The sequence below is a fragment of the Sipha flava genome, unplaced genomic scaffold (genome assembly GCF_003268045.1).
Source record: "Sipha flava isolate LNK unplaced genomic scaffold, YSA_version1 111_pilon_pilon, whole genome shotgun sequence".
Lineage (NCBI taxonomy): Eukaryota > Metazoa > Arthropoda > Insecta > Hemiptera > Aphididae > Sipha > Sipha flava.
Window position 1 is genome coordinate 1486231 of NW_020271729.1, and position 26549 is coordinate 1512779.

The 26549-nt window shown below is 30.2% G+C and overlaps 1 protein-coding gene across 2 annotated transcripts in view; it reads right to left on the minus strand.

The window, feature by feature from the left end:
• LOC112689170 (cytoplasmic polyadenylation element-binding protein 2) overlaps positions 1-26549 on the minus strand; it is a 148247-nt gene that overhangs the window by 25676 nt on the left and 96022 nt on the right. For both annotated transcript variants that reach the window (XM_025562743.1, XM_025562735.1), the window contains one exon: positions 15736-15780. In XM_025562743.1, the coding sequence (XP_025418528.1) occupies positions 15736-15780 (45 nt within the window). The remainder of the gene's footprint in view (positions 1-15735; positions 15781-26549) is intronic.

Below are 26549 nucleotides of genomic sequence, written 5' to 3' on the forward strand. Positions count from 1 at the left end.
GAGATTATTTTATTTTTCTTCTGATGTATGTACCAGTGGTTCATATCGATGTATTATTTATTTATCAATACGTCTATGCGAAAAAACGACCTTATTTATTACTTTTCCTGTAGCCTACTTTTACGAATACTCCTGTACAACGGTGGTTTCTGTTTAACGGAGTTTTAATAAAACAATTTCCATTGGAAAAATTTTTGTTATCTTTGGGGTGGTGAAAATCCAATGACTGTAATATATTTTGATCCTTATAATCAACTACAACGACTAGAAATTGTAGTTAAAACTTTTATGTTTGACACGGTTTGTATGTTTACATTTATAAAAAACATTTTTATTTATGGGTACTCAGAATAAAGATGAATAGAGATTTCAATATTATATACGTATTTTTATTGTTCATAAAATTTAATTATTTATTGTTCAAGAGTTATAGAACTCTGAAACACTATCATTTCTACCACGAGTGAATATTTATAAAGCATTTCATTGTATGAATACAAACTTATTAACAGAAGAAATATTCAAACATTGTTCGTTTTAGTGGTTGTTCGAATGGAAAGTATCTGTTCAAAAGTTCACATAAAGACGCTCTTAATATATATTTTGTAATGTTCATCGCAAAATTATTATTCATATTTATAAATGTATTTTTTGAGAAAACTGATACAGAATATAAGTAAATTTTAACACTCAACAAAGAAATTATTTTACTTTAATTCAGATCAGAATACCGTTTATTAATTTTATTTAAATACATAATTGTCGGTCAAATAACGCTAAATAAGTGTAAATTAACATTTCGCAGTTATTACTGTTGTTTGATGAAACATATTTTAATTACGATCTATACATTACATTCATAAAGTATACAATTGAACTTAAGTCATCTGGTTTAAATAGGTATGTAATTTTAATTTAAAAACAAAAGGACACTAATTAAAGACAAGTTCCAAGGACTTGTGGTAGGATAAGGATTTAAAATAAAACATTTTTTGATTTATATCTGAAATAAATTATTATTAATGCCCTGTTTTCAGCCAGGCAAATATATATAATTGTAAAATACAATTAAAAGTAAAATAATATTCGGAGAGAATATTTTGTACACTTGTGGTAATGTTTGTATTTTATTATATTTGTATAGGTATAAACACCACTTGAGACGTTTAAGTGTAATATTCGACCGCGGAAACGACGGATAATTAAAACAAAAATAAATGAAATCGCCCGGTAAAAAATTACTCAACAAGATGTACATGAGAAACGAACAGACAACAAATAAAACTTACGTACAATGCGCGTTGTTCAATATTCAGTAAACGCATCATATAGACGCAATGGAAAACACATTATTACGTGGTTGCTGCAGTCTCTTCATAGTATTTCTCAACTGCATAATCTGTTTTATATACGACTACAGGGTACACGCACACACACACACATTGGACACAAAACCACAAAACTCAGAACAGTACCATTTGTAAAATCGCCATGCAGATCATTTATCAAATCCCAACATTTCCATGGTTTCATTTTAAACCTTTTGTCTTACTCAGCTCACTAGATACGAACTGCTATCGATGGCTTTGCGTCAGGAGGGCTCTAAAAGCCATAAGTTAAGGGAATACAGGATAGTGTTTTTTCCTTTTATTTTTTTGTTATGTTCCATCTCTTACACAGCAAACAGAAAATGCTGGAGTACAGCACCGATTGTACACACGCACACACATTATACACTTCACAACCAAATACGAACATTTTGTTTTCCAATGAATCGATTTTTAAAATAACGCCGTACGATGCATATTCATACACGCGCCAAACTCAGTCACTTTTATTGTACATCTATGCACGTTGAACTACATCGTAACTATATTGTAACTACCTATGAAGCAATAAAATGGGTGAATGCATACGTACACTTTTATCAGATTAAAAAAGCGTTGGCCAGAATATGATATATATATACGCACATACATATTACCATACTTAAGTCAGTATAAATAATAAAGGTGATTTTTATTATCGCGAGTAGACATATTTATTATATGATTAGATACAATGGGAAGAAGAAAAAAAGAAGAAAACAACCGAATTACACTATATTTTTGAAACGGTTTATTTTTTTATTTTACTTTGCTCTCTCGTAGCACTTAAAACTGAATAACTACGACGACGACGACACGAGAGTGTAGATGAGCAGAAAGACAAAGTATGTACGCGTATATTCGTGGAAAAAAAATGAAATGTAGGAAAACAAGGAGAAAAAAAGTTCATCCGCAATCGAGTTATGACTTCTTTGTACGCGACACACACACACACACGCACGCACGCACATAAGCCCCAATATACACACCCACACACACGTATATGGTGTGGTTATAATTAAATTCCTGCGGGGACGATTCCCGGAGGCCACGGCCCCGTCAGACGTTTACGATGATGATGGTCGCGCGCCCATAACACTCCGTCGAGTAGTAATTTTGAAGGCGTGTGCGAGCTGTACGTGGAAAGATGCGTGAAACCCAGGAGGTAGTATGGCAGGGTGAGAATGACAGGGAGAGAGAGAGAGAGAGAGAGAGAGAGAGAGAGAGAGAGAGAAATTTCACGAGCTTCTGACCTCCCTGAACGCAAAACTGTGCCACGACCGACGACGACGCCGCCACGGGTTTACGCTGCCGCGCACTATTGACTTTTCCGATACAATTTTCTAGCCGTTTTGTATGTTATGTTTTACCACCGCTACTGCAGCCGCCGCCGACGCGAATTATTCCGATAAACTATTATCGTTTCGTGCGCGCGATGGTGGGTGTTTGTCCGACAAAACGAGAAGTGCACTAACAAAATTAAAAACGAATATTATTATTCGATATAACCGACGAGCCTTCTTCGTCATTGACCCTCGCATTTTCTGTTTTGCTTTCTTCGTGCACGTAAGGATGCGGATATACACGCGCGAATAGCGTAATATTGAAACGAAATTATGTGCACAAGTATTCGCGTGCATGTGTTTATATTTCTGAATTATTTTTAAATCCTCGTTTCATTTATCTCCGCCGAAGACGTGATTTACTCCGACTGTATTTTGACGCGCGAGCAGCAAACGCATAACATATTACATTCTTTCCATCGCTTTTCTTCTTAAGAAAATCCTACAAATTATTTATCTTTGTCGAGCTGATAACATCATAATTTATTAAAATATCAGGTAGAATAGTCCACCCGAAAGTCGAAGGAAATTATACATTTATCGACAGTTAAATATTAAAATTAGAACGTTTATTTTTCTAAATTTCATAACTTTTCACCTGTATTTAGATAATACCAATAACTACTTTTTTATTCTAATATACTTTTTTGATGATCTACAGATAAATAATGCTAATTATTGTTAATACTAAAATATTCAAAAGAACATCGACAGTAAAAGTACTATAAAGAAATAAATAAGAATAAACTGCGAAATAATTTTTTTCACATAAATATTATAATACAATTGTACACATTTATTTTCACGATTTAAGTAAGTATACGAAATAAAAAAATTAAAATAACTGAACAGTAATTTTTATTTTAATAATACAAGTTTGTAAATTAAAACCGTTCAATCATTATTCATGAAATTATTCAACTATTATAATCATGGTTCAATGAAAATATATATATATTAAATACGAAATTAATTATAGTTAATTAGCAGCTCAAATATATTTTCCTACCAAATTTTAATTATATATATATATATAAACATAAAATTAACTGCAATCTGTTAAATTTTTTAATTAGTCTATCTAAGTATTTTAATTCCTATGGCTATATTTACATTTCATATTCAATTTTTGTATATTATTTTAAAAATTTAAGTAATTTACGGAATTATAGATTTTTATCAAATGTTGACGATACTACTTGCTTTGATAGAATATTTTTATAATTTATTTTAAATTAACTATGCTCAGGGCTGTGCAAAATACCTAAAAAAAAGTATCTAAATACAAGGCAAGATACTTCGATATTTTTAAAGATACTAGACACAAGATACAGGTAGCTGAGATATACATAAGATACAAGCTATTTTATACATTTATTAATATTTATTTATTAACTATTAAATGTTTAAATTAAAAAAAAAATGATATGTAGTATTATAGTAAAAGTTTTTTATATGTTAGGTATATCCCATGTTTTAAAATAAATTTCTGGTTACCTTTTAAAGAGACTAATTTCAATTAATAAATAATATAATTAATAATAAATATTAATAATTATTAATAATAAATAATTTCGATTTTTAATTCACATTTATTATTTCATCAAAATTTAATACTGTATAATATACAATAATAAAATTTTAATATTAAAATTACATTATAATGTTTCATCAAAGAATTTTGGAATGTTAACAATTACAAAATTATCCATGTTTTTAGCAAAAGATACTTAAAATCGGACGACACTGCACAAATACCGCGTAGACAGAAAATATGAACCGATCATCGCACAATCACACAGTCTAAAATAAATGTTTAGCACGATACAATTAAGAAAATATTCTGCCGATAAACTAGATTTATGTAACTTACTGATTACTAAATTTGCTCATTTATCAAGTGAATGTCTTCGACGTGAAAAACTTTAATCTAAATTATTAATAATTATTAATATATAACAATAGATTGTGTCTTTAATCATAAAAAGATACTAGATACAAGTTAAACAAGTATTTAAATTCATGATATGATACCAGATACATTAAAATAATGTATCCCGATACAAGATATAAATGTATCTCAGATACGTATCTTAAATACTATTATCTAAGATATTGCCCAGCCCTGACTATGCTTTGGATACTTTATTCATGCAACGAATTTCATCAATTACAAGAAAGTATGGTACAACTTTGCCGTGCATACATTTCTGTATTGTTACAGTTTGATAGCTATTCAAAAAAAGCATAACGAAATGTTAAAATGTCATATTGAAGATTAATAATATATTTTATAAAATTTGTTGAATTAAAACTGTTTATAGGTTAAACGATAAGTTGCGGCCAATAATAATTCACATAATTTTGTTTGATAAAAATTAAGTGGAAGATAATATTTAATAAAAATAACAATATGTTTAAAACGTTTGATTTAGTACATTTATACGTAAAACATTTTAAAACTGTAACTTGAACAGAGTTATTTCAGAGTAAAATGTCAACAATTTTTACCCTAGAATGGATTTGGAACGTCAGTGAACCGTTGCTATTGACAATGACCGATTTTTGTAGTTAAATAAAAAAAACTCTCCCGTGTTGTTTGAACGGTATATTTTCGAAGCTCTAAAAAAGTTGCGTCCCTATTCGGTGGTCTTGTTTGCTTTTATGACAAACGAAAAAAGTGAGTTGCGTTAAATATTATATTTTGCGGAAAAATAACTTAATGTACTAATGTATTGTGAATTAAAAAAAAAATAAATAAAACCTGAAGCATAAAAAGAAAACGGCTGTTTTCCGTCCTCACGACAGAGTATTTAATTTTTTTAATTGTGACTATTTTTTATATCAGAGTGAAAATCAATTGAAATTCAAAGAGCCAAACCGAGATTTTAACTCGAATAATAGATTATAACGTTAAAAGTGAATATCTCATAAAATCTATAAATACGAGACCAACCGATCAGAATTGAACAACCCGATGGAATGCGACTACGAGGAAATCGTGAATCCGGTAAAGTCTAGGTCGAAAATCGTAATCGAGTACACGGAATAAATAATAAAACAAAAACAAAAACGCACACGGAACTTTGTGTACAAGCGCGTACACTTCAACACGCCGGCAGTCGTGTAGCATAAACGCTAACAGATTATAATTTAGGTCGTTTTGCTGCGCGTGATGAGCACATATCCTAGAATAAAATAAAACACACAATGTACAAAACATGACTACGTTTTGTGTGCGTTCAGTGGCTTCACATTGTATGACCGCAAATATAACGACACCAATGTGGTGGTCATTGGTCAGCGTAAATTTTGGATATGTACAACATATAAATCAGCTATACGCTCTCGTAATGATTCGGTCGCTTTATCCGAATGTTCGGTATGACAAAATGATATATTATGACCGAGTGCGCAGCGAGACGTACAGAAAAGCGGATGTATACGTATTAAACGTGTATTCGGATTTTCGAACAATAAATAAAACTGCATAAATAATAACAAATTTTCCCAGGCTGAGAGAAGATGGAGTGACACATGTATAATATATATATATATATATATATATACACATATTAATCAAAAACTGGAAAAGGAAGAACGGTTTTTTTTCCTTGGTATATTTTTATTCTTTGCGCTTCGGATTATTTATCGTTTTAGCAATCCAATTCCGTGTATTAATCAAAAGATTTCATTTACATAATTTGTACACTAGGTTACTTAGACAAACATCTTTTAATCCGATAGTTTTTTGACAATTCTTGTACCTACGTTTATATTTAAACACTCATTTTTTACACCGAATTAACGAGTTCAATTACATGAAAATAGATTATATGGATACATAATACATTAATTGCGAAAAGTATATCTAATATTATGAGCCTTATATAAATTGCATTAAATAATGATGTACTTAATGTTAAGCCAGTCGATCCCAAATAGTTGAGGCAAAGGCGAAGGAGAAGAAGAACTGCTAATTGTTAAACTGATTTCACGGCAAAATTTTTGATATTTTTGAACAGTTAGTATTTAACATATTCAAAGATTTCAAGTTTTAAGCTACAGCTAAAACTATTTATAAGTAAATATCGATAAACACGAGTAATCGGTTGGTAAGACCGACATATTGTGAATTCCACAATTGCATAAATTACCGACTTAAAAAATTATTTAATAATAAAACTTTCTTAATGTCGTTATAGACGATTTTCATTGAATAAATATGAAGTTAAAGACATAGTTGATCGATTTACAATTTACGAACAATATAATTAAATACCACATACAAAATATAATTGAATAATGGTATAAGTAGTTTTTTAATTCACTGGACTTCAGAGAGAAATCTAAAAATTAGGTTAATGAAAAATTTAAAATTCATGAAGTTTCGAAAGAAAATATTTAGTTGATTTTTAAGGCTAAAAATACTAATGAAATGAGATTTCATTTTTTATTTTCATTTGCTAAATTAAATTCGAATAGTATAAGAGGATGCTTTATGAAGTGGACGAATTTAATAATAGCATTTTTTTTTAACAAATACTAAATGACATTTCCTTATATGTATAAGAATTGTTCAATTAGTTTACAAATCGCACTATACAGTTATATTTCCAAGTATTTAAGCATTAATATACATACGTATGTATGTTGAGTATGCATTTATAAACATATGCATTTCGAAGGATGTATACAACTATTAGATACAAATTGAGATGAGGTCGAATTGAGGTTACTCCACAAAAGCGTGACGAATTTTGTTTTGTTTATACATTTTTTCCCTTGATAATAGTTCGTAAGACGTGATGGGTGGGGAAACGCCCAAACGCACTGAGTTCACCATAGTTTGATTGTGTTGAGACAGAAATAAAATGTGAATATGTATTTTTTTCTACTATATACACTATCAATTCCGTTTGCTACTTTTCCTCTCTTTTCAAGTTTGGATGACAATTTGACAAAGAGAAAATTATGAATAGTATTAATATCAACTTAAATAATCGATCGAAATATAGTAACAAAAAAAAAAAAAAAAAGGGAAAAACAACAAACAATTAATAATTTTGATAACATAAACAATAAGATAGTAAGAAAATTAGAATTGTTATTACTGACTGATGGAAATGTACTAATATTGTGATGAAAGTTCAATATTCAAAGAAAAAAAATATTTATTCAATATTTATTATATGAATATACAATTAAACGGGATACAATGTATTATAATAGTGAGTGTTATAAAACAGAAGGAAATCTATAATAATTATACCTGCACATTAATTCCAAATATTTTATAAATCAATAAAATCAATACTTCTTTTGCAGAATGTTTTTTTTAAAAACCTAGGACTAATAAAAAAAAAGCCACATCATAAAATTAATTTGATATTCAAAATTAAACAGAAATAAATGATTAAAAAAAAAAAGGCGTGATGTTATAAAGTTATAACAAAAGTTTCATGTAAATTTAAAAACGTCAAAATTAAAGATGCCCCTCCTTTTTTTAATTTAATGCCCCTTCTTGGTGTGGTTTCCTGTACTTCTGTGTAGTCGTATTAATGATTGCGCCTGGATTCATCTACTCAAAAACATTCGATGCAAACTATTACGAAGAAATGTAAACTTGAAAAAAGGAAACTACCATGTTATAATATAAGGATGGAAGATAATTTTACATAATTTAAAAGTTGATTAGTTGTGTTATTAATTTTATAAATTTTATCGCAATTTTAAAAAATATTTGTTTGCGAATAAATGTATGCATTCAACTAAAACAAACTTTGATCATAAACTTTGATTTTTGAATAAATAATAATGTAATTATGCGGTTCAAGCAACTAATTAATTAAATTGAAAACAAAAAGTGTTCAATTTTAAGATAAAACCTGCATGCAATAATAATAAAAAAAAAAAAAAAAACAATATTAATAATCTCACGATGATAACATTTTAATCATATTTCAATAATAATGATTCACATTAAATTAAAAAATATACACACAATTGCATATGGTATACACTGAAAACGCCTTCACACATACAAGAATACATTAAAATATTGATAATTGCGAAGGAAGACCACAAGTCAAAAGGAAGGAGTATAATTTGAGTTTGATATTAATTGAAGTGTAAAATAAAAGTTCTAAAAAAATATTTTCCGATGATACGATATGACGAAAATGTCGATTTATCAAATTTAATATTGTGAGATTCTTTTGACATGAAGGCATACCATGTAGTTACAAATCTAAGTTTTGATATAATAAAGCAATATAAATGTAGTCAAGGCCCGATCAGTATAGAGTTTATGAATGGATATATCAAAGAAGTCCATGTGGGCTCACAACGATTTATAACACGTCTTAAATTCGTATACATTTATATGTAATATTATATATAATATAAATTTAATATCCTGACGTATTTTATTGCCTTTAATTTCACATCAAGCATATATTATTGTATACTATGTAAAAAAGGAACAATAGCAAAACAGTCATTTTTTCATAAAGGCAAGTCAGCGTAAAATACCGTAAATCGACTAAAATCTGGGCATATAGGTTCTGATTCTTCTGGTCCACAGATGTGCCACCGTTTAAAGGCGAATTATTGAACTTTATCGCTCTCCCAATCCGTTCACTCCCTTACCCACAAAACGTTTTTTCTCCTCCTCCTCTTTCTCACTTTCTCAATCCTCAATCGCTAGTCCTATTTTGTCAAATTTATTGTGCCCTCAGGCCCCAAGGCTGCTGTATAAACATAACATATTGCTGTAGGACCAAACACTAACACTCTGCGTGATACATAATAATAATGCAAGTGTATTTATGTACGTGTAATACACAGCTGCAGGCTGATATTAGCAACAGTGTTCGTATAATAATCATATTATTTAATTTACAATGCGATAAAAAGTTACAGTTCAAACTGCACCCATTTGAACATCAATGATTTCAATACATTCATATACCTACACCGCCGACACGGATGAAGTACTAGCAGAGTAAAACGTAAAATGTCATATTTAACTACATACAGATACATGTATAAGCGCAAAAAAAAATATATAAAAAAAAAAAAAACAATATTTGTCCACAACTGTAGTACTTTCACATTTTAGTAATACGCATAGTAAAAGCAACTCAATAGTTCCGTGGTAATGCACTTTGGCTATAATTTAACGAGGTTCTCTTTCGTGATTGAAAGTATCAACTGGTGAACTAAAAATATTTTCAACATGTACGATGTACGTTAATACGTCTAAAACCGAAAATAATAATAACGCCTTCGAATTATAACAACATTAGTGCAGACCGTACTTATACAATTTATGTGTACGTTAAACATATATTTGGTAAAAACATTTCATTTTATTATCAGTATATTATATGATTTGTGAACTTATAATGACAGTTTTAATAATTATAAAAAAAAAGAGTTATCAAAGCATATATCTAACTTACATATAATTTTAGTTGTTAACCTTACTCTAGGCGACAATTATATATAATATACATTTATTTGTAAACGACTCCGTATGAATAATTATGAAACTGTAATGTATCCGCTTAAAATGTGTTTATTGAACGAACGATGGCTTTTGGATTTAGGACCAACGTGTGTTTGTAGTACACATGATGCGTGGAAGTACAGAGACCTGGGGAGCCACCATTTGTCATCGTTGCCTGCATATTGTTTCCCAATACGATTTCAGAGTCACCTTAATTAAAATTATGCACAGTGGATAACGTAATGAAAATGTGGACACCGTGGTATAGATAGAGGTCAGAGCCCTCTAAATACAACAATTGACAGTATACTTTTTTTTTTTTTTTTGTCAAATATTGTTTATACATATATCGTCATGAAAACAGTCGTTGGAAATGCACGTACAATACCAGAATGTTATTTAATGTTATTCAGTTTTAATCAGTATAATTTAACACATGGAAACAAGTACCTAATTGCATTTTTTTTAACCAGTGCCCGCACATAATTTTTAAAGAATATTTTAGGAAATGAAAAATACATAATGGGAAACGAAAAAGATAATTATTTTTGTACTCGTTTTCCAATTTTACTGACCAAAAATGAAATGTGTAATATACATTAGTATACACATACACACACACGCACACTATACAAGTGTTTAAATAAAGTAGTTTATAAAAGTGAACATAAGTACTGTAGTATGTGTAAAATATACTACAACGTACATGTATTTTTAATAAGGTAATGTATTATAAAGTGTGATTATTAAACAATTTAATTAAAACTTACAAATTCATGTCACGCCTAGAATGAAACCAAATAATATCTTTACGAAGTTAATTAATCATCTTGTATTATTAACACGTTTTCTTTGAAAAATCGTAACCTAAAAAAGGTTTCCACAAAATGATTTTTCACTTTTTAAAACAGCGAATCCCTAATGCAAAATAAAAAACGTACTTTGTGCTAATTGAAATTTCTTGTGAAGCACATTTTTCACTGGACATTTTTAGAAAGAGTTCAACGTGACAAACGGAAATTAAAAATAAGTGGGATAAGTAGCATTTTGGTTTTCTGCGATAATATATGAATATTTCGGATGTCATTATAAAACACAATGTTTATCAAAGTAAATTATTGTATATAAAGGGGAAAAAAGCTACTTGCTACTTCACGACGATAACGGCAGAAGTTAAACGAGGTCTTGGATAACGTCGTCATGTGTAAGATAATAATGTAGTAGGATATGCTACAGGATTTCCGATTGGATTTAAATTATATCGAATACATCGGATACTGTCATGTACACTTGCATAATTGTACACACACACACACACACACACACACACACATATATATATAATATATTACAATAATATAATGTCATTGTCGTTGTCACCACTGTAGCCATCAGAACAACGCAATGTTGATTTCACATTTATCACATTCAGCGACGTGCAGCAATACAAATATAACCAAATACAGCTATAAATATTTATTCAAACAACATTTAAGCATGTTAAAAGCCTAGTATAATCAATTTATTCTTGACGCTTGATTAACCACTTTGACCGTAACTAAACAGCGGCGGCGAAACGGCAATCGTTATAAAATAAAAAGTAGTTCAGGGGGAGAGGACGAGAGGACTACTGCGTTTTCGTCGTCAACGACTTTCAACTGAAACAAGTCTACGCTTAATAATAATCGCATATTTTTAACGAAGTAAATTTGGAATATTTAAAACGGGGTGGCCATACAGCGGTTGCAACGGCAACTGAATTCGGCAGCACGAGGCAGGGTTCTTTTGAAAATCGAAGAGTATACTCGCGGATCCGTCGGTGGAGAGGATTGCGCGAGGGACTTTCGGGGAAATGAAAGGAGGGTAAGCTGCACCCGACGACGAGGAAAAAATAAAATGAATAATGCAAAACGGCAAAATTTTCAGATTTATTCTTCTTTTATTTTTTGTTGCTGAGTGGAATACACACACACACACACACACACACACACACACACACACACACACACATTATATATGCAGTTCAAAGAAAAGTATTTTGTCGGTATCGACGATGAATGTCGGGGATGTTACATGTTACAGTGGGTTAAAAAAGAAATTGAATTACAATGTTGCGGTCGTATACGCGTAATACGTGGAAACGTCGAGAAAGAATCTATCACCGTAGGTTAAACAATCGTGGATATACCCCTCGGTACTAATGCGAAAATTTCTTTCGATTCTAGTATGTGTATCGCAATCGGGGCACGTGCCCGCGGTGTGGACGGATTTAAGAGAAGAGCAAAACGTAGGTTTTGAACAAATAAATAGTTTGATCGAAATATGCGATGGACGATATTGCAGCAGAGTACAACGAGAAACGTGGGCATAATGATTTATAGTTTCTTACGAATTCAAGCGTCGAATCAGGATTTAAATTTTGCAACAACCATTTCGTTTCAGTCGCGGTTAATGCGTATTTACGTGTGTGCGCTGCAATATATTCCCGGGACTCTAAATAAACGTTAAAAAAAGTATTTTTTGCTGTTGTTTTAATTTCACTTCCTCCCCCCAGCTATTGATGAAAATACGGTTTTTTTTCGATAGCGTTCCTGATCACGTGATCGATTTGGACGAGTTAACAATAAATATTGTTTTGTAATAGAATCCCTCGTAGTCAAAGAAATTAATACACGAGAAAACAAAATAAAAATAACGTTTTATAATATATATAGTATAGCAGAAAAACCTATACGCAAAGATTCCAGTCAGTTGACTTGGTGCAGAAATACTTTAGTATTATTCCTTTACGTATAGTAATATGTCAGCGACATGCTGAGGATCTATCGTAGATTGAATATTAAAAATAAATTTAATATAATTTGATTTTTAGAAATTATTAAATATTCGAGGAGTTTGAGTATTTGAAATATTTTGTAGAAATTTACGACGAGTTGGTGTTTCTAAAGATTACAAAAATAAATACTAAAAAGATAATATATTCAAAATAATTAATTTTGAAGTAAACTACAGTTTATTTATACGTACGATATAATATACGAGTATATGTATAAACTTGGATAATATATCACAATATTGTCACTGTACAGATAATACTGATAAAAATACCGAGTATCAAACGATACAACCCCATAACGTGATAAAATAATCCTTATAGATACTAAAATCTAAATGATCCTTAATAATGACTTTAGTTAAAATATTATTATTAAAATCAATGTCTACACACATATAGGTATAATCTAAGTTTTCCACGGAACACAGTTATAGTTAACAGTAATATTATATAATAGTTAGACGATACGAATTCACTTCGATAAAATTTAGTAAATTTTTGTTTAGCAATGACTTTTATATAATTTCACAATATTATATTTATCGTTAATACAGGTAAACAATGTTATCGAAAATATTATCAAATTATTTTTCTAAAATTGTATAAAAACAATCCATCTATACTGTTTCATTTTCAAAATATATTGAAAATAACACTTCACATTGTTATTAATGAAAAAAGAGGTAAAATTTTTAATTTGGAAACGAAATTGAAGGGAATCCATCAGTTTTTAAGGATCATAATTAGAAAAACAAAGACTAACATTGATTAACACGAGTCTTATTCAACATTTTTAATATAAAATATTTTTGAAGTTATAATTAATGAAATAAATCATGTTCACAATTATTACTAAATTATCAAAAAGTGATTTGAAATGTATTAAAAGCTAACCTAAAAACAAAAAATAATACTTAAAATAAGTAGTTCATAATTAATACACTGGGGCAAATCAATATACTGTAACGAATTTCACAAATACAAATAATAATTACTTTTAATTATTATTACGATGAATTTAGCGTTGTGAATGATTCTAAGTAATTAAATTTCAAACATCATTGAATTTAACAACAAGAAATATTAATAACTGGAAATTGTAAACATCATTACTGAATCATTATATTTTCAAATCATTTTTAAAATAATGTAAACCTTTTTTTTTTTTTAAAGTTTTTTCACAAAAGTATGCATAAGGTATTTATAATAGGTGTAGGAGTGGTGTCCGACAATTCTGTATAATACGTTTCGCAATGGATAAAAGATTCCTGAACGTAAGCTGATAATCATAATCGTTGTAGAGGAGACAAAAAAAAATAAAAAAATACTCTTATGTAAAAATAATAAATGGCATATAAAACAACTATGTTTTATTTTTCTTTGAACTGCTTGCGTGTCTATGGATGTTCCGACTTCAAGCAATTTTTTTAGTTGATTTTTAGGCACTTAACTTGAATGACAACAGTCATGAATTCTGACCTTAATTGCATAACTAATATAGGTATATAATATGTCTATATCTTTTTATAATATAGAAAAAATATGCATTTTAAACGAATTAAATCTATTGGATAATAAATGCGACTAAAGAAATAATTATAAAGGTTAAAATTGTCGAACATTCATTGAGGTAACAGTTATATTACACTACGCATATGGCATTAACAAATTATATATTCATCGAATAAAGATTATAATTTAAAAGTGAATTTTTTCCAAATACCATTCTTTCCAATACTACTAAAGCGATTTTATACGTTTTAAAGTATAACTAACATGGGTAGTTTTATAAATAATTATTATGTACATACTCAGTGGTCATGCATAATAGATATGTCGAACGTATAACTATATCAGCTGTAAAAACGGTTAACCAACACAACATAAGATACCTGTTTAATAAATAATTTAAATACATGACGTATGATGAAATTAATTAAAAACAAATATGATACTTAATAACATGGGCGCACCAATATGTTTCTAATTTTATTATATTAAATCCCTCTCACGAGTTAGCATTTCATCAAAATATTTGTAAATTAATAAAATTAATTTTAAATAATCATCAAACCGAAAAAAAATTTAATTACACGGGAAGACATATCAGTCAAAAATAGTTTATTAATACTTAATCACAATCGACGTGGCCTTCGAAATGTAATAACAAAAATACAAGATATATAAAATCGTTAATTGACGGGTGTAGACAAAATGCGGGAGTAAAATGTGTAAAACGAATCTCAGCCATGATTCATGTTATACACAACGACAAACAAATATAATATGTATAAACGGTACATCGAGGAGCAAGCGCAGCAGAATAAATTTGTTTTACTAACACAGGGATTGTTTCAAGAGACAATAAGCGTCAATTATAATTATATTTGACTGACTGCTAAGAAGTTCATTTTATATCGTTAGTACGATATAATTGGGACCTTGTCAATCGAAAAGAAAAAAAAACATGATTGACTACTGGAAAATCTATTTACGGCTGAATCGGCGTTTATAATATACACCCGCATTCAACTGGCATTAACAATAAACCGTGAATAAAGGTAGACCATTCAAAAATTGTTTATCCGACGAATTGGGACGTTTAGTTACAATCAATGATACAAATGTTGGTTAAAAAAAAGAAGCTACAAAAACATTTTATCAAATGTCACTTACCGTGTAGGTGAGCTAAAGAATGTAAAGTGTTCGAGTTGATGAAACCTGAAACAAAAAATAATGTTTTTGATAAGTTATACAATTAAAATAAATATTTTAGATGGAAAACAGAATTTTAGATAGATTTAACAAATAGCGGTGTAATTTCTATTACAACGATTAGACATACGATAATGAATTCAAATTATTGTATTAAAACTGGTATGACATTGATTTGTCGAAACAGTTTAAACCTAACGTTTTAAAGTTACATATTTGTTTTTATTTTTTTTTATAATGTGTATGTTGTGCATGTATGAAACATGTTTTTAAACGAAATATTACAAAAAAAAAAAGAATCTATAAATTTATACATTATTAAAACGCACCTTTTTTATGTGCACTGGCACATCGTACGTAATAAACAGTACATTTCACAATTTGTTCGTGATAAATATAAGTGTTGTGGTACAAAGAAAAGAAAACATAGAAAGATGTTTTAAATCTTAGGGATTTGGTGGAAATTTATATATATAGTTTGGCACAGAAATAATAGTACAGAGGAACCGTGTTCGGTTTAGTCGAACGATGTTCTAGAAAACATTTCTTGTTTATAGGTGAGTAAATAATACGCAGTGTTAGTTGTTTAACTGTAAAATGCGTTGTATTGTGTTTAAACATGTTCATGCGCATGTTTGTAAAAAGCATTTTGAGAAAACAAAAACCTCAAGACTGGAGGATCAACTCAAAAACGACAAAAACACACGTAGTTACGTTATAAAGCACCGAGACAACGAAAACAATGATAATAAAACAAAAATATTTTGACAGAGAATATAAATAATGTTTATAAATTCTATGGTAAGTCGTTGACTGAGGTAAAAAATCGCACCCCGACGAAGTCTGCACGAGAGGCAGGTACAACTGTACACGGATCGTGTACTGGTATACGTTTCCGGAGAAATAAATTAATTGACATCTAGTAATTGGAAACCACTGATACAAGCAGAGAAAGTTTCCGAACGCTTAGTCAATTATTTGACATGTTTATTGTTTCACCGGGAAACTTTATTTACACCAAGTTTTCTTGTACCATTGACTGCGCACTCTGTACATACGAAACGCAATGCGTGTACTGATAGTTGTACTGATAGTTCTACACGATTAGGTGTTTAATAATAATATAATGAGAAAAATCAATTTTTCTGATGAAGGCAATGCGAATTTGAAATGTACCATAGTCGCATAAATAATTAATCAATACAATAGACTCATTAAATATTCTAGCCGTACGGTATTATTTGCAGTTTACGAAACAATCAGTAAATATTTTACACGCATAATTAAAAATGCATCAATTCCAATTAAATCCGTCAATGAAATGAGATGAAGGGGGAAAAAAATAAAAAAAATATTCAATTAACGATTGCAGGCATCGCAAATAAATATATATATATATATATACATGAAGTGCAATATTATATACTGCAGGACAAACAGACCGATTGGAGGATTAGACGACAAGAGTAAATGTGAATACAAATCGAACATAAATTCATTATGTCACATATATATTTTTCTCTGCCTATTAAATTGTGTGCATAAAAAGCTATTTGTTCGACACTTGGCATACAATGCTAAAACCAAGAAAACTCTATGTATATGTACATTCAGAAAGACGTCAAATTGATTCCAACACAAGAGTTAATTCAAAATTTTTATTTCTAATTTTTTTTTTTCACTAATTATCAAATTAAATCATTAAATTCATCAACGGGTGTCCAACGACGAGGGATTTATCGCGTAGCATAACATTTTTAATAACGTAGAATAACACCGAGATGAAAATTAATTTAAATTTCACTCGTACACGAATAAATATACGTACATGTACATGTCATAATATATAAGTATGATTTTACGGTGTAATATCATTATGATGTATACCGCACCGCAACGCAGTGTTATCACGCAGACCTGCTCGCATTGTTGGTATACATAGTACATAGTAGCATGGTGTGTATATTGTTGGCTGTTATTATATCGTTTTCCCATACAAAATTCATCGTGTGCGCGATTTATATTATAATATCATGACGGTAGATTGCACGTTACGTATAAAAGCCTTTTGAATGGACCGTTTAGAATATGTGGACCGCTGCCGCGTAGAGCAGCAGGCAATACAATAATACACCATTAGCATGTAAGACCCAACGGTCTTCTTCTCTTCGTCCCTTCTAAATCATGCACGGTACATTTGGCCGTTCAAAGAGGAAAAACGATGAGCTAAATCCAGCAACGTCTTGTATACGTGCGGCCTTTGCGTGTGTCCGCCGCCGTTCCGCATCGTCCATCCATCGTTGGCTGACCGTATTTGTTAAACGTATATTGCATAATGGCCGCAGATTACGACCGACGGGCAGACTACCAACAATGCGAGAGTATTTCGAATTAAATTTTTTGAACGCGCTAACCTATATTTCAAATGAATGTTTGAATCGGCAAAGCGGTGCTTTTTCTCCGCACGATAGTATCATTTATTAATCGTCCGACACATAAAAATACGATATTTATTCATTAGTTTGTTGATAGAGCACATTCTGTATAGATACGCTTTTGTTTTAAGCGCTAACTGATTATTTTTTAAAGCGACGGAGTTAGAAACCACGGGTTCGATAACGCAACAACTCATTCCATACAAAGAAATTATTTTTTGTATACACGGAAAACTTTTAACAATAACTTATTCCACGTGTATTTTTGAAAATATGAACGGAAATAGTACACCTAGGATATTTGAGACGGTACACTGAGGTCGAAACTAGACCGTTGAATAAGTTTTCAACGGTTATCCCCTCCACCTGAAATTATAAATTAGCCGCCGGACAAGTGTAATACTGCACAAAAACGCAAGCAACCTAAAAGTTTGGGCACGTGATGTTTTCAGATAGAAAAAACATTTAAAAAAAATTATAAACTCATTATACCATATGCTACATGCATGCCGTACGTTATCGTCAGTGTATTATTATCATGTTGTCACCAACATTAACATTTGCAGTCGATGACTTGTCGTCGATATTAATAAGGAGTCGATAACCTTATATTTCCCCTCTTCCAATAATACGAGTTTAATTCTATTGTCTACTTGCACCGAGAAGAATATTGTCTAAATTAGTCACACTTTTTAAATCATACATTGCATTTTTACAACGTTTGAACGACTCGATTAAAGGTAAAAACTTTTAAACACTACAGATTAGTGATGATTAATATTTTTATTTATAAGCGTCTTCGAGTACGTCAATCGTTCGATTGTAAATGTAATGAACGTAATACGTAATTAACCAGTTAAATTTAACTAAAATATGACTGAAATTGGAATAAACTAGTGGAAATCTGAAAATAATTTCAACTGCTTAAGCATCTGATATTAAAGATATTTATTTTCTCCCGCCTCCGAGTTTTCGGCAATTAAACGATGCAATGCATCCTTTTAGAAATTTACACAAAACTGTATTTAAGACAGATTTAGTAACCAGATCTTTATTCATGGTGATTGGAAGAAGACTGATTTTTAAATTCTTCCAACCCCAATCTAGGGGATTTTTTTATTTTTAATCCATATTAGAATTTGGTGGTAACTACGCAAGGAATGGTGACATGCGACTACTTGAATAGGAGGTAAAAAAGCAAGATTGAAACCCTTTTCCATTAATGATTAATGACCTATACATTTAGTAATTTTTTTTTTTTTTTAGGCACGTACAGCGGTATATCGTCATTACCTTGTTATCGCCTAACTGCATTAAATTGGGTGTTATATTATAAACAGCAATAGGAAAGGTATAGGCACGTTATGCCACGAAGCTCGCAGGTTTGTCGAGCTGTAGAAATTAGCTTCGATAGTTTTCTAAACGTTGTGTTTCCACATCATACATATTTAGGTGAAGGCGATTAACACTACACTTCAGTGGTGCGTTCAACTATCAAGTCATCTACAATAATTGCAGCTATACATAACAAGTGTAATACACATATAATTTATACATAATCCCGACGATATTACAATAAGTATCCGCGTGTGCACCTTGCGCACTATTTCGTTGCACACAAAGTAGCCAAAGAGTAAAGAATACCATACATAATAACATAATACGTGTACGTTAACGTCTATGCACACGCCCAAGAGACACGCGTATCTGTTTGTACGACGACACACACACACACGTTATACAGTGTGACACCGCGGATAAATGTATATTTGCCGCCTTGTCCGCGGGTTGTCGCAGTCTTTAAAGACGGTGGCCAAACCGCGTTGTGATTACGAAACGACAAGGTTGCCCTCCCCATACGTGCAAGTGTGTACACGCGTACTGATACCTAATACCGTAATTCGGACACATATGAGCGGTCAAACGCAAAAAATAATAGTAAAATGCTTGAACAACGTTACGTAGGACGAGTTGGAAAAATAATTTTCATTGTAAAAGAAAAAAGCGAACACGAAACGTATACAACTTGTTCAGATAGAGTACACAACGTACACTTACACTCGATGATAAAAATAATAATACCACGGAATGATGAACGCTTATGTACTTTTGGGCGATCAAAGACCACATGTTATGACACATCGATCCTGCTGTAAAAAATCGTACACCAGTAAACAGATGCGTTTGGCAATAGCGTATTTTCAAATGGTATAAATACGGGAAAACATCACATTATTTAAATTTACTGAAACGTAATAGCGTATAATTGCGAAACTTTTAAAGGAATAGCAGAAAAACCGGAACACGTGTGCACATTTCACACGTTACAATCCGTGAACTTACGGTAAAAAGTCGTAAGCCCGCCCGTAGGTATTCGAAAACTTTCCCCGTCATTGCATATAGACAAGTGCGCGTTCGAAAAGATTTCAAAATGAGATTGTATAAATTAATAGCAACAATATAACAACAGTTCTAGGTCGTTTGTGCATGCGGTTATTTTGGCCGCCCGCTGGGCAACATTTCGACATTCTGTACAACACGTACATTATATAGGTATTTCGCTTATAGTACAGCGCGACGATGCAGCAGTATCGTCCTCCCACCTCACGCCATCACGTCGAACTTGAGCGCACGTCATATCGCGCGACCAACGGTAGGTACGTGCTGCAGGTATAATTATAATTGTTATTGATACATAAAGAGAAATTATAAAAAAATTATCATTATTATTACGGTTAATCAATATGCGCGTACAATGTGGGCCAATTTCCAAACTCGTCCGAAAGTTTTGGATTAATTATATCGTGATTAAGTACCTAAAAAAGTATATATAAAAAAAAAAAATCGAAATGGTATTATGTACTTTCTGATACAATGAACAGTTGGAATTACTGTATTACGTAAAAAAAAAAAAAAAAAACTTTGACGGATATTTTAAGGGTATGAACGCGATAATATTACGCTCAAATCGATTATATATGTATATAAATATAGGTACCCGTGAAATAATTAGAAATAATTAGTTGAAAATAACATTATTTCTTAAGGGTAACTAGTGAAAGTAATCAACTTTTTTTTTTTTTTTTTGCTGTACATACTCGATCACACAAAAAAACTATTTGTATAATATACATATACATATTTGGGTAAAATAAAAATATTTTTCATAAATACAATATAATTTTTTTCGAAGTATACTTTTACAAAATTCGGCCAGAAAATAATGATTTTGCATTACTTTTAGGATATTTATTATTTAATAGCAATCGGGAATCTCAGATTCGTAAACTCACGATTCATTGAATCTACGAAATTTATCAATGAGAAAAGCAGAAGAAAAAAACTTTCTTGTAATGCTGAATATTCGAATATTATAGTGAAAAATATTTTGTTTTGGTGGTTATTTCATATTCTTTTTCTGGTCTTTTTCCAATAAAAAAAATATAATTCCGATATAATCCCTTTACAAAGATTTAATAAACTTACCTAATAAGGGGGGGGGGATACGAAAATGTATAATAAAATCTAAATTAAATTAAACTATAACATACAATAACGATCAGAAATTAATTTAATAAGTATTTTTATTCTTATTATTACTTATTTAAAGTTCATATTCTTTACATGCTTATATTATTGCCATATCATAAAAATATACCGATAATTTCCAATAGATTAATATAATTAATATAGATTTGTAACTTATTCCTGTTACTAATTATTAAAGTACCTATGCGACAAGAGAGGAATAACATTTTTAAAATTTAAAACATATTCTGCATAATAAACACATAAATACGTACACACACGTCATTAATGTAAACACAAACCTAGTAACAATGTTAGATCAGCACCATAGCAATTACAAATAATAATAAATAATTGGTTTCTTCGTCGTATACAATGACTGAAATGCGTAGCAGATATTTGTGCCTAAAAAATGAATGCGAAGAAAAAAGTGCTCCAGACGTTTAGTAACGGGTGGTTTTGTGAATAATAAAAATGTAATCGTACAAAAGTAGTCTATTTCACTTGCATAACATGACGTGTATGACTGACCTTGCACCGAATGCCCTTGGCCGCTACAAACGGTTACGATATTCTACGTCTGATATATATAAGTAAAAACAGTTTTTTCTAATATTTTATTTTTTTTTTACTACGCTTTGAAATGTACATCATATGGCTCGTGAACATTGTTCGCGAAGGAGAGGGAAAAATGGTAATTTTTACTCTTAACGAGCGAATAACGAAATGATTAAAAAACACGTATACAATAATGAACGCGTATCGCCGCACTTATTGAGGGCCTCCTTAAATCATCTTCACTTTTCAGAATACGTCCATTAAGCGTTTTTATAGTAAAACGGTGTGTATAACAATCGAGATTATAATGTACACCGTCGATGTAACTTTCAAAAAACTAGAGAGTTAAAAATCGAATAACAATATTCCAACAGCCCAGTTTTATAATAGAAACGTAAATAAGATTATATACCGTATATTATATAGTAGGTACGTAAACACGTCACAGTGTATGGATATTGCGGATAAAACAATGATGTTTGTACGATATAAACATTAAAAATGACGAATATATTATAAAAGCAATGGTATCTCGCGTGTTCATCTATTGTATTTATGCGGTTTTCAAGCGGTGTATTTACAAATATTATATATAAACATGTACTGAAATAATGTGTATTATGTTGAAACACTTAAAATAAGTAAAATCATCTTTCTGATTTTATTATTATTTGTTTTTCACGGTTCGTTTCTTTGCAATATAGAATTTAATAAGATGAACAGATGATGAAAATCAACAAATATTTTTAATTTATTGGACAATATATTCAAACAAATAATTAAATATATATAATAGAGATTTATCGTAGTGCTGTACGTAATACACTTCCGACGAGGATCTACGAATGAAAATAGGCGAGTAGGTCGAACAGAATTTTTTTAAATACATTCATAGTGTTTCAATTATATTAAATCATGTTCCAACAAAATTTTCGAGAGACATTTTCGAGAGACTCTAAAGCAAAACATGAGGTAATCGCATTAGGAATGTTAGAAATCGCTTATTTTAAAGTTTATTATAGATTATTGATTATATAGTTATTACCTTAACTGGTCTTGCTTCCCGACTAATATATCAGAACAGACAAATCGACATACTCGACTTTTTTATCATAAATTTCCGGTCACAAGACTACTTCTTGTCTATAATACGAATCAATACTCACTCCAAAACGTATTTTATTTGTATACTAACAGCTTTTGAGTTACCAATTCTTATTTTCCTTCCAAAAATTAAGGTTCTGTCCTTGGTTTTGTTAAATGGAAACAATAACTTACAACGAATCACTTATATTCTTTGGTCTATATCTTATCAAACTCCCTACATATTATTAAACAATTGGAAATTTAGTAAAAATTTACCTCAGAATATTCCAACTTACATAGGTACTCGCATAAACTCGTTAAGCTTGTACAAAAATAAAATCAAAATTCCTAATAATTACTCCTCCTTGTAATCTTATTTGCTATGTCAAAAGATATTGGTATTGGGATCGCCTTTTTACATTCTAATAAACCCGAAAAATACACTCAATTAAAAAAAGAAGAATTAAGAATTACATCACTGAATCAAGATAGCTTTCTTTGTTTATTTTCAGCCAATTCACATATCATATTATAATTATACAAATTATAAATGTTATATTTTAATAAAAAAAAAAAATAAATAAAATAATAATCTTAATTTTATATCCAACTTCAACTGAGTATATGATACACATTTATTCGACCATTTATTTCAACACTGACCATTTAATAGTAAAAAGCAGTGTTGCTATTCTCCACATATACCGGGCATATACAAATTGAAGCAAATAAGTTTCCTTGTACTATTATGATTATTATTACACAAATTATTTAGTATGAATAAGTCAACGTTAACATTATTATAATTACAACGATGAAAAATAATTTGAAATGAAATAAATAACACGATAAAGAAATCAAAACGTATGACAAAACAACTTTTACCAACTAGGTTTTAATCGAGGTTATAATAATATGGTTGAATTGTCTTTGAATTTCGCAATTAATATGAGACTAGCAATAAAGACTATAATATTTGTTAGAAATAAAAAAAAAATGTCTATTCGAAATCGTTGAACGCACACACAAACTATAAATTACCATACTATTACATGTTATAAATCGATACATTGCAAAATTTTTTTTTTTTTTTTTTATTAAAATTAACTTTTAGAGTGTGCGCAATTCTTGGAGAAGAGAAATTATTTATTGATATGTGCACAAATGCGAAACTGTTGAAAACTGTAAACAAAAAAAAAGTAAAAAAATAAATACCTATATAAGAATGAATAATGATCGATCCATCAGAATTCGTGAAAATGTTTTTGCATATTTTATCCTCATATGCCTTGGATCTGGATGGGGTCATTCTCGCTGAATGACACAAATCAAAAGCCAATTTAGCATAATATAAAGTTTTCCCTATCGATTTTTTTCACGCATTTTCATAATATATTATATGTGAAACAACAAACACCAACGTTTTTATAAATTTAAATTCGCAAAAATAAAAAGGTGACATACAAATTTGAATGACAATTAAGAGAACACTAAATAATTGGTCATTTTTTAATAAAATGTTGGATTTTTTAAGCTTATTCACCCACGTTTACATTATATTTATTAAAATGAAATGCTATACAAAGACTGAATGTTTAACAAATTTTTAAACACTATAAGAATATCAACATTCGTTTTCTATTCAGAATTTCCTAAATAAAACCACTTTGAAATTATAACGTCGAACAAAAATCCAACGCTAACCATTAAGATAATATTTTTCGTATTGTGCTTCAAGCCTCTGTCAGATAAAACCAGACAAATCCTACTGTTACACAACGGATACCAATAATACAATGTCCTGTTTGATGGTTGATCAATATTACTATACACTATGTCTACAAAGATAAAATAACATACTATAAATGTATTGTGGAATTTAGTTTCTAAAACTTATCGGACACTATCAGAAAACCACGAGTCGTAACCACGAAAAGGGTCGCATGTGCGAGAGATAAAATATAAAAACTCACACGAGAAAAAATAATTTAAGTATGAATAATAACGGAATAAAAACCATGTTTTACTAGTTTAGTAGACGGGACCTTTTTCCGGTGTGGTAACCGTCGTACACGCGGAATGAATACGAGATAGTGTACGTACTGTTTCGTAACGAAGCGTTTAATTAATATTTACTGATAACACATACACACACACACACACGCACACGCACACAGGGCACGCAAACAGTGAATGCGACGGATAATTCCCTCCGACGAGACACGTGCCGCGAACAAGAATTGAAAATATATATATAAAATATTTTAGGGCGTTTTCATCCCAACATAACCACACTATACACACACAACACAATATATTATATTCGAATAAAAGTAACCTTTTCGCTATATATCGATAAAATACTCCATACACGCCGTAGTACAATAGATTTTATGCGTATAATATTTAAACGGTTTTTGAAGCATATTTTTTATTTATTTTTTTTTAAGCACTTAAGTACCCCGCATTACTTATAATAATAATAATAATAATAATAATGATTATTCTGCTCATAAATTATCTCACTAATGATCCAAAAAATATAAAATACACATAAGGAGAGAAATTTAAGTATAAACTGTAATTAACTCGGGATGGGGGAGGAAAAGGTTTGGTATAATATAAATAAAAATTTATGTTTTACAAAGGACAGTGAAATATTATGGTACCCATGTGAGCGGGTGGGGGGTTTCGTATTTTTCTAGGGAACTACCCTAACATCATATCTTATCTGTGCGCATTTATAACTAACGTTATAACGTGATTTACGGTAGGATATCAGAGTTGCGACCGGATAGAAAAAATCGAACGACGAGCTTAAATTTTCCAACCGGACTATTAACAACTACACGGAGAACATTGTAACAACGCGTCTAATTCAATCTATTTTGGACTGAATACGAAATACTGTTGTTTAATATTTAATAAGAACTGATGGAAAGAACGTAGCTAGTTCGACGGCAACGAGCCGGCGAATCAACATTCACCAAATATATATATATATATATATATATATATATATTATATAATGATATATTATATCATTAACGCGTATGCACTTGATACACAAAGACGTGTAGAATTGTAATAATAATTATAAATCCCAAAAATCAGATGCCTTTGTAGGTCATGGATGCACACCGTAGAAACGGGATCGCCAGTTGTTTG